This window comes from Ascidiella aspersa, chromosome 1 (genome assembly GCF_963924565.1).
Source record: "Ascidiella aspersa chromosome 1, kaAscAspe10.2, whole genome shotgun sequence".
NCBI lineage: Eukaryota > Metazoa > Chordata > Ascidiacea > Phlebobranchia > Ascidiidae > Ascidiella > Ascidiella aspersa.
This window is the reverse complement of record NC_139447.1, coordinates 17,065,231-17,076,246: the sequence shown is the minus strand read 5'-3', so window position 1 is coordinate 17,076,246 and position 11,016 is coordinate 17,065,231. Positions and strand designations below refer to the sequence as shown.

Below are 11,016 nucleotides of genomic sequence, written 5' to 3'. Positions count from 1 at the left end.
AACCTGGTAGTGTGGTGTCAGCGTTTTTTCGGGCGACCAATTACCGCGTCTCGCGATAACGTTCGTCTAATAATTAAGTGTCAATCAAGCATTATTGGGCGAGCGATCAACGTGTGGTGTGGAGTTTGCAATTTCACTAAATGCGTTTAGTTTCAAAAGTAACATTACGTTGTAAAACGTGCTGGCCGTCCACAAAAGGTGCTTATAGGTTTAAGGTCAAGTTTAGGCCAATATTCAGCGAGTTATGCACCGCGTAATTGTCAAGTATTCGTTATGTCAATAGTAACTTTGTATTCTTTGCAGTACATTATTTGACTGCATACCAGATCATGTTAGTCAAAAAAAAGCACTAAGACCCAGCGATGCTTTAAAAAACAGGACCGAATTGCTAAAGAGTTCTGTGTGCTGTGTTGCATTGTACTCCATATTGGCAAAAATATAAGTTATGGCAACAACCTGGACAGTTGGCACAATACAGTTTACAGAACTGCTTCAAATGACAGATATGGTGGATTTTTTTGCTGTGATTTTTGGCCCTGTAGGGTAGATTAAGATTAATCTCTTCTCCAAACAAAACCGAGGTTAAATAATTTAATACAAATCTACTAGGATTCGCTATTCTGGATTCGTTATTCTAGATTCAAAACCTATTATTCTAGAGTACCTTGGGATTCTACTTTGAACATCCCTAATTGTAGCCCTTTTGTGCCGCCTAATGCATTTGGCTGCTTGAACTAAACCCGCTACCCATCGAATTGGTTTCCCTGGGGAGAAAGGACTTTGTGTAAATTTAGCAGCCTCCGTTTACTCAGCGATGCGTGATATATTTGTACGCGTGTAGGCTGTTATGTATTGCGTGGTATAGCGACATAATGTTGGCATAAATCGGGTGGATACAGAGAGAACCGGATTTATTTTGATCACAGTTTGCAATATTGTTGTTAGAGACAAGCTGTAGCATAATTTGAGCACTTGGTATGTATGTGTATTTGTCTTACACTGATTGTCTTTTGTACACTAAACGCCTTGATTGAGAACGTTAAGTCGGTCCTTGTCCTTAGCAGCTACTTTGAGGATCGTGGGCTGAAATAGTCTGCAACAATTTTTATTTTCAAAAATTAAGAGTTTTTTTGTTTTGTTATTCTTTCTTTTCATTATTATCAACCCATATATCTTCTTTTTAGCATTGTTTGTTTTATTCAGTTAAAAAAATTCTTTAATTGAAAATCAATCGAGGAAACTTAACTATTGGTTTAGTTAAAAAAGGATTGGTTCATTATGGTAAGTAATAGATCAATTTTTATTTAAAAAGTTATTTAAACAAAATTTATGTAAAACATAACTCTAACGTAAATCTTTTCTTAGGGCCAAAATCAGAGTGGTGGACGCAGTGGAACAGGGGATGGAAAAAAAGGGGATAAAGGCAAAGAAAAAAAAAAGTATGAAAGACCTTTGCCAACAAGAGTTGGAAAACGCAGAAAGAAGGCCAAGGGACCTGATGCCGCAAATAAGCTTCCAAGTGGTAAGTTAATTTTACATAAGCTTTTTTAAAAATCATTAGGGGTGAAAAGCTATTTAAATTTGTCTTACCCTTTGTTGCTGGCTTTTTCATGATTAGGTATTGTCTTAAATTTTGGCAGTAACACCACATACACGATGTCGTCTCCGTCTTTTAAAACAAGAAAGGATTAAAGATTATCTCCTTATGGAGGAGGAGTTCATCCGTAATCAAGAACGACTGAAGCCACAAGAAGAGAAGCAAGAGGTACAAACATACAATACAATTAAAACTTTCATTATATACATGGACTGTTGCTATCAGACATAAACGTTAAATCAATGAAGAAAAAAAAACACAAACAAGGTTGGGATTCTGCACTTACCTGCCAACGTGTGTGGAATTCGCCACTGGCGAGTACCCAAAAGGAAAATTGATTCTTGTTTCCAGACCCCCTTCTTAATTTAGTGATCCATAACAAAATTATGTTTATCTTTAATGACTGAAGACCAATTATTTTGTTTAATGAATACACTCTTGCACAATAGGGATGTTCAAATTAGAATCCCAAGGTATTCTAGAATAGTAGGTTTCGAATCTAGAATAACGAATCCAGAATAGCGAATCCTAGTATATTTTTATTAAATTATTTAGCCTCGATTTTGATTGGGGAAGGGATTAATCTTAATCTACCCTACAGGACCCACAATCACTGCAATAAATCGCCCAAAAAAAAAAAAAAAAAATCTCTCATATGTTTAACATTCTTAACAACTGTCATTTAAAGCAGTTCTGTAAACTGTAATATGTCAACTGTTCAGGTTTTTGCCAAAACTTATATTTTTGCCAATAGTGAGTACAATGCAACACTGCACACAGAAGTCTTAAGCAATTCGGCCCTAATTTTCCAACCATTGTTGGGTCTTAGGGCTTATTTTTTTACTAACATGATTTGTTATGCAGTCAAATAATGTACTGCAAAGAATACAAAGTTACTATTGACTTAACGAATTCTTGACAATTACACTGCGCATAACTGCATAACCTCGCTGAATATTGGCCTAAAGTTGACCTTAAGTAACCCGACAGCGCATTTTGTGGACGGCCAGCACGTTTTACAACGTAATGTTACTTTTGCAACTTAACGCATTTAGGGAAATTGCGAACTCCACACCAGACAGACATTACACGTGATCGCTCGCCCAATAACGCTTGATTGACACTTAATTATTAGACGAATGTTATAGCAAGACATGGTAATTGGTCGCCCGAAAAAACGCTGACACTGCACTACCAGGTTACATTTAAAGCAAGCACTGTAAATTGGTCGCCGCAGCGAGAGGCCAATTTACCACACACGTTTGTGCAATTAGGCGCAACAATCCGCGGTAAAACATTAAATTATATCGGTTCCAATTACCCGAAATAAACGGCAGAATTGAATTCGAATCCCATCTGGATTCGATATTCTACTTTGAACATCCCTATGCACAACTAAACAAGAAATTGACCAAACCCACCGTAATTGTCAAAAAGTCCTAGTCATTCAATATTTAGATGAAAAATCTAAAAGATCTTGTCAAGAAGGAAATCATCTGATTTGTTTAATAATATTTTTCAGGAGATTGCACTTTTTGAAGTGTCTTGCGCTTTTTGAAATGACTAGGAATGTTCAAAGTAAAATATTTTATCTTTAGATTCGAATACAAACTGTATTCTTATCCAATTCTGATATAATTTTTTTGTTTTACCGGGTAAAGTTGTCCCTAATTGTACAAACGCGAGTGGCAAGTTGAGATAAATAAAGGCCTGGTAGCGGTGGCGCCACATTTGTAGTGCTTGCTTTAAATCTAGCCACGTAGTGCACCATCAGCGTTTTTAAGCTTACTTTGCAATAACCTTCGCCTGATAATTAAATTTCATTCAAGGGTTGTTGGCCAGCCACTAACATGTAATGCCAGGTGTAGAGATTTTGCAATTTCCTTAAATGCGCCGAGCTGCAAAAGTAACATTTCATCGTTAAACGTGCTGGCCTTGGACGAAGTGCGCAGGTTACTCAAGGTCAACTTGAGGCCAATGTTTAGCGACGTAATTCTTCAGTAATAGTCACTCATAACCGGCAGTACAGTAGTTCAGTAGTTTTGTTTTCCTTTCAGCATATTATTTGGCAGGCTCCTTAATAGATGACTTTTTTTAGTAAAGTAAAACTAAAACACACAAATGTCATATAAAACGAACTGAATTTGTGACGAGTTTATTGTGTTGCATTTTCATTTACTATATGGGCAAGAAATCAAGTTGTGGCAACAACCTGTTTTTTATTTTTTGTTTTGATTTTTATGTAGTTGTGCATCACAATTTAGACAAGTTCTTTAAATGGCTGTTGTTTAAAATGTAAATCCTTTGTATTTTTTGAATTACTATATAGATATTCTAAGTTTTGTGATTAATTGCTGTTTTCTCATTAAAGGCTATATTATGAATATTTCACTAAAAATGGAAAATAAATAATAATATGTTAAAATTTGCTAGGATTCTATTTTCTGGATTTTTTAAATCTAGATAAGAATCCTAATATTCTAGAATACATTGGGATTCTACTTTAAACATCCTTAAAAATGCTTTAACAAAAGCTAAATAATAGCAGTTTAAAAAAACTAATTAAAGTAGATAAAACTTACCCTCCACATACCAAGATCGCACTCTCCATAAGATTATTTAATGCTTTTCATTTTAAAAAGAGTCTGACTTGCTTGCTGCATGCAATTATAGAAGACAATTTTTTTTGGAGCGAATTACTTAAAGACCAAAGTGACTCAAAAAGACCAATATAAAAGTCAACCTTTTTAGAGTGTTTATAAGAGATATTACTTTTTTGTACTGATATCGATCTGTGATTTGTGTTTTTTGCGTACCGATACCGATAACCGATTTTTTTACAAACTTTATAGATATATTTAAATTGTTTATTACTTGTATAATGCAATTTGCAACATACATCACACCAGTATGGCAGAATGCTGGCGACTATGTCGGCCGAAGAATGAGCCAGAAAACCATAGAAATTGGTGCAAAAAAAATTTATTATTTTTTTAATTATTTTTTTTTTGGAAAGATCCATTTCACTCAAACTTGTTGTTTCTGCACATACTTAATCACATTTGTGTAGAATATGTAGAAACATTACGCGCTAAAGTTTAAATTTTGTTATGCCATTCTTAAAAAAGTTATGGAAATGCAAAGCAGGTTGTTTAGTGGGGAAAAGCCAGTTTTAGCCATATAGATTGTTTATTATTTTAAAAAGTACACAATTTCGGTAATAGAATTTTTGTGTGTTTGCAGTTTTACTTTTGACTTGTACTCCTATTGGCAAGTACTCCTATATTGACCCGGAAAGAACGATCTTCGTTTAGTATTGGCGAAGGACGTGCTTGCAATTTAGCGTGGTCCCGTACATTGAACTTAGGAAACTGCGCTGCTGATAGTTGAAACACGATTTTACCAAAATCAATCATACATGTTTTACAGTCTTAGTTTGGTTTTTCACCTGAAGTTGATGGTCGCACACTAAGCGGTTTCAATGCACATGTTCGCTTTGCATCTGACGTAAATTGCGTGTGTCTGATTATTTTTTTATGACGTCATTTTCAGGAAGAAAGAACAAAAGTTGATGACTTGCGTGGTTCACCAATGTCTGTTGGCACTTTGGAGGAAATTATTGATGAAAATCATGCCATTGTTTCCACATCAGTCGGATCAGAGCACTACGTTAGCATTTTATCTTTTGTGGACAAAGATCTTCTTGAACCTGGATGTACTGTTCTTATGAATCATAAGGTAAAGTAATTTTGTCTCTTAATAATACTGACTTGAGCTAAAATTAGTTTGTTATGTGGTTAGGGTTGTTCAAAGTAGAATATCGGATCCGTACATTCGAATCCAATTTTGGTGTTTATTTTGGGTATGCTGAACCGATATAGTTTCTTTAGGGCATGTTTCGGTGGCATAAGAACTACTGTGCTTGCTTTAAACTTATCGATGTAGTGCGGTGTCAGCATTTTTTTCGCGCAACCAATTACTTGCTGACAAACTTCGCCTAAAAATTAAGTGTCAATCAAGTGTTATTGGGCGAATGACTAACATGTAATGCTGGGCTTGGACAAAATCCGCTACAGGCTTACCCAAGGTCAACTGTAGGCCAACATTCAGCATGGTTATGAACAGCGTAATTGTTAGGTATTAGTACCGCATTACTGGCAGTAGTAACTTTGTATTTTTTGCTATTTTGCCGCATAATAATAGTTTGAAACGGCTTATTAACGGATCATAGTTGTAGTAAAGTAAAACCAAAACACAACAATACCTGTAGTATAATACCTACTATTATATTTGACTGGCAAAAAAGTGAAAGGTTAAACACCCTGCCGATGCAGGTTATTTTGTATTATTCCTCCATGTGAGTGTCTCCTATTAAGTTTTCAACACTAAAGGTTGTATACAAGTTGCGTTTTATTTTTTTTAAAGACTTTTCTGTTCTATTGTTTATGATCCTTACTGCACACACCACACTGAACAACATTTTTGTATTATAGGTTCATGCCATTGTGGGCTTTTTGGGTGATGATGTTGACCCACTGGTGACAGTTATGAAATTAGAAAAAGCACCACAAGAGTCTTATGCAGATATTGGTGGATTAGATACACAAATCACTGAAATAAAGGTTAATAATTTTCAAATAATTACAGTTTTTAGGAAGTTTCCTAAAACATAAGAAATGTGATATATACTTGTTTTTAGGAATCTGTTGAACTTCCTTTAACCCACCCTGAGTATTATGAAGAGATGGGAATTAAACCACCCAAGGGTGTTATTTTATACGGCCCTCCTGGAACAGGTATAAGTTTTTTTGCCTACCATCAGTGGCAAACCCAGAGGGGCTCAGGGTTCAGACCCCCTCTTGTTTTTGTGAGGATTTAAATCACTGTCCGATGCGGAAATGTTTTTAATGTAATTAGGGCACGTGTCTTTAATGCAGAACCAAAATCAAACACAAACGCCGTTTTTAGTCTCCTGTTTGGTCGACCGTAAACGCAGGAGGTTGGTGGATTTGCAACTGACAAAAATGAACAAAAAACGATAAAATCACCAATGAAAAGGGGGGTCCGGACACACAAAACCAGTGTTTTTTTACTTATATGACCGATTTACTGATTATAGAATTAACAAACCGTGAGATTTTTATGTATATTTTTTATTTATGGTTTGTAGGAAAAACCTTGCTTGCTAAAGCTGTGGCAAATCAAACTTCCGCTACATTTCTTCGTGTGGTTGGTTCAGAATTGATCCAAAAATATTTGGGAGATGGCCCAAAACTTGTCCGGGAGTTATTTCGAGTTGCCGAAGAACATGCGCCATCTATTGTGTTTATTGACGAAATTGATGCCATTGGTACAAAACGGTAAGTAAAAAAAGCATGGTCAAGTAAACCCTGGAAGGGGTATTAATGGTGAGTAAAACTGTTACTACCAAGATATGAACGATTTCCATAGAATTCGGTTAAGTTCCAGTTATGGTTTGTAATATTCCTGTAGATATGATATGAAATTTAGGAAGACCAATGGCTAAGGATGTAGCACTTTTTTAAATAGGTACTCTATATACTAGCAAAAGTGAACAAGAGTAGACCATAAAAAGACCCATTTTTAAAATGTTTTCAAAACTTTAAGAAGTACTTAAAACTTTCACATAAAATTTATTATCTGCCTTATCTTACCTACTCTAACCTGGTTGCTCCAAATATGTCTCCAGATCCATATGGCCTTTAAACTATTATATTTCAGAATGGGGCCCCCCATAGTTAGGATTCATTTGTATACAATGCGACTTGTAGTTTTTAAGATGTGTAAATTAAGAGATACGATATTATGGCCCATAATAACCCCTAGCATTATTATTAAATTCCAAATAAGTTTTATTTAAACTTTGTTGTTGGTGCATTAACAGCCGTTCGTTCTACTAAAGTTAAGTAAAAAATGCATTGTTGCTCTTTGCATATTGTCAAATTGATTAATATGCTATGTGTATGTATAATTAAACTATGACTTGTATGTTGTATAATTAAATGATTTTCGCGTTTTCTGCTGCTGACTCTCGCGTTTAGTTTAGTAGATTTCTACAAAAATCATCAGCGGATATTACAGCACCTACTCTTTCTACCTTAATTGCAACACATTTGGTTCTAAAATTATTGCAAAAGCGTCATTTAAAATAATAAATTTATTTTTTAAATGCTTGGCATTCACAACATAAAGAGTGCTAAATTAAATTTGCAGTTACATCGTAGTACGACAATTACCATATCAGAAAATAAATACTTTGCAGTTACGAATCAAATTCTGGAGGTGAAAGGGAAATTCAAAGGACTATGTTGGAACTTTTAAATCAACTAGATGGGTTTGATTCCAGAGGTGATGTTAAAGTCATCATGGCTACCAATAGAATTGCATCACTGGACCCAGCTTTAATTAGAGCTGGTAAGGAATATATACTTTTTATATTTAAAATATTTTTTTTAATTAAAATATTTAAAATATGTGATGAAATGCTATATTTAAAACCCAATATTTATAACACAGGTCGCATTGATCGCAAAATTGAGTTTCCAATGCCAGATGAAAAAACTAAACGTCGCATTTTCAACATTCACACCGCTAGGATGACTTTAGCCAACGATGTAAATGTTGATGAGCATGTCCAAGCAAAAGATGACTTATCTGGTGCAGACATAAAAGTAAGATAGGTTTTGTATGTACCTAATGTAAGGCAGTAATGACTGTACGTAAAAATGAATTACCCGATAAGTAGAAATTAGTTTATCACCGGCACACTAATTACATTAAGGCAGGGGTTCTTCAACTTTTGGGGCTGCACCCCTCTTGGCACAATCTATCCAAACTCGAGCCCCACCCTGATTTGCTTATACAGGCAATATTTTTAGGTAAATAGAAACATCCACAGATAGTGCAAACGCTCAAGTGTAAAACCTGCAAATTAGGCGAAAGTTGTCTAAACATTAGTTTAATTAGGTAAGTTAGCATAGAATATTCAAGTTGGCTATGTCACAATTAAGAATTGTATGAAGGTCAGTTGTAGATTGCTAGGTGTAAACTGATTTTCATCTCAGAAAATGTGATTTTACGCCTTTTTAAATGAAAAAAAGTCTTTTAAACAGTGAAACGAAGTAAAACAATAAATACGTTTGCACAAAGCGCAGACTTTTATTTGGATTATTCATGTAGTAAATAGACCAAAAAATTAGTTTTGAGAAGTGGACTGATACAATTCCCCCTGACAACACTGTACAGTGAGTATAGTAAGTATTCTGCCATATTTAGGTCACTGGAACTGGACATAAGAAATGAAAAATCAAGGTTAATATCACTGAGGGAAATCGATTGGAATAAAATAATGTTTGTTAGTCACGACTAAAAAGTAGTTAAAAAGAGATAAAAGATATATTCGTGTTAATTGTAGCCCGGCTTAGATTTGCATGCATAGCTCAAATGGAAGCACAAAACTAATTAAAGTTCGAAACCTGTATTTGATTTAAAGTCACAAAATTTCTCGGATGTTGAAACTTATCTTTATCAACATGCTTGCGGTAAAAAGCAATTCTGCATGTATTTTAGGTTCTTTCCTAAAGTATAAATTAGTTAACTGTGCGATTAACATGTTTTTCTTTAAATCGGCGATAAAACTACTTGTGCATCGTGTCACGGACCTGAAACTAAAGTTTTTGATGTCATAGATGAGACTAATCAGTTTAACCCAATTTACTTATATTATTCTATTCTGGGTCTATATATATTTTTTCTTTTCTCGCCCTTTTATTACTCAAAGATTTTAAGGTTTTGGTATAATTTTTTTTCGGTCCAAGAACAACACAACATCGCAAGTTATCTTGAATTCAAAGCTACCTTACTTATTATGTCTCAGGCGATCTGCACCGAAGCTGGTTTGCTGGCCCTTCGAGAGCGACGAATGAAAGTCACAAGTGAAGATTTCAAAAAATCCAAAGAAAACATACTTTATCGCAAAAACGAGGGGGCACCACAAGGATTATATCTATAATAGGATCTGTTCTAAACGTCACATTGATTACAAAGATTATAACAAATTTTTATTTGTTCCGTATGAATAAATTTCACACACCTGGGATAAAGTTTAGTTCTTTTTATAAGTATTTGCAATATAACGAAGGTTTAAATATAACAAAGGTTTAAATAGGTTAAATAAATATATTGGTATTTACGTGCTTTGGGAGAAATTGTTGCCTAGAAATCGAAATATTCATTTAAAAAGATTAGTCCTTTTTGTGCGTCATTTTTATTTTTTGAACGAGCATATCAAATGGTAACTGAGCGACTTTCCGATACGCTTTAAAAAAAAAGTATCCCATTCATGTCACATCATCACTTTTCGTAAACAATCATATTAGATTAAATTCAGGCGTTCAAAGGCATTTAAAAAAATACATTTTAAGGGACAAAGCATTGCGCAAGATTGCAAAGCCTGATATTTCTATCAATTTAGTATTGGATCGGCAAACACCATAATGCTGTCAAGTACCGATAGTGTATGTTAGGAGAATTTGTCCTCTTTTCTCAAAAAAAGTAAATGGTCCTCCGCGGACGCTCAAAAATGCTCGAATTGTCTTTTTTTCGCATTTCGGGTTAGTTGTTTATACTTTCAACAAGACTTTTAGCCGGGACGTTGTTTTAATTTTCAAAAATTACTGTACCCATGAAACATGCTGGATTGCTGATTTAAAAAGGTTTTTCAACAAATAGCCCTACAAGCTCTACCTTCTTGATTGTTATTGCAAACTTTGCGCCGGAAAAAGCTGATAAAAATCGCGCAATTCTACTTCAGCATTATGGCCCATAATGCAAATGTTGAACGTATTTTTTCTTTGAAGCAGCCACGATGGTGCTAAGAAAGAGACAACCGATTAGTTGGATCAGTTTTGAGCATCTTGACGGTTACCAGGTTGGAAAGTAAGGCCTAAATCCTCCCGCGCAGTTTCGCATTTCATGTAAAATCAACGTAAAATGCGGTTAGCCACGAAAAATCGCTCAAACGCGCAAAACTTTCGTGCGCTAACGGTTTTTAATATAGTACCCCATTTTAAGCCGTGCAAGGTTTTCAAATATCGTTATTACTGCCCGCAAGTTCGGGCGGAAATGTTATTTCAGCCGCGAAATTTTAAGCTGCAAAATCGTCTCCCACGCGCAAAATAAAAAGTTTCCAATCTAGGACGGTTGTATATAATTTCAATGACATTTCTTGTAAAGCAATTTCACGATCTCGTTAAAAATGATCATTCCTTATTGGCAAAAGTTAAGGGAACCTCGAAAGTATTCGTGGGCTGAATCTGCAAAATAAATTTGATTTGTTGTGTTTGTAACTTTTGCCTGCAACTACCAAGGAAATGTAAAACGCAATCAAACTCAAACGT

General features: G+C 34.8%; 1 protein-coding gene across 1 annotated transcript; it reads left to right on the top strand.

The window, feature by feature from the left end:
• Positions 1-1,165: 1,165 nt before the first annotated feature.
• On the top strand, positions 1,166-9,714 carry LOC146168107 (26S proteasome regulatory subunit 4). Its single transcript, XM_083390930.1, has 10 exons — positions 1,166-1,281; positions 1,366-1,522; positions 1,641-1,765; positions 5,150-5,335; positions 6,091-6,219; positions 6,297-6,393; positions 6,768-6,957; positions 7,881-8,032; positions 8,135-8,289; positions 9,495-9,714. Exons 1-10 carry the CDS (start codon positions 1,279-1,281, stop codon positions 9,627-9,629), a joined length of 1,329 nt encoding a protein of 442 aa, XP_083247056.1. The 5' UTR covers positions 1,166-1,278; the 3' UTR covers positions 9,630-9,714.
• The last annotated feature ends 1,302 nt before the right edge of the window (positions 9,715-11,016 follow it).

Bases quoted from the DNA above. Each gene is read 5' to 3' on its own strand.
- LOC146168107 (XM_083390930.1), top strand. The intron at 1,766-5,149 runs GTACAAACATAC...CGTCATTTTCAG, and splicing joins CACAAGAAGAGAAGCAAGAG to GAAGAAAGAACAAAAGTTGA. The intron at 5,336-6,090 runs GTAAAGTAATTT...TTTGTATTATAG, and splicing joins CTGTTCTTATGAATCATAAG to GTTCATGCCATTGTGGGCTT.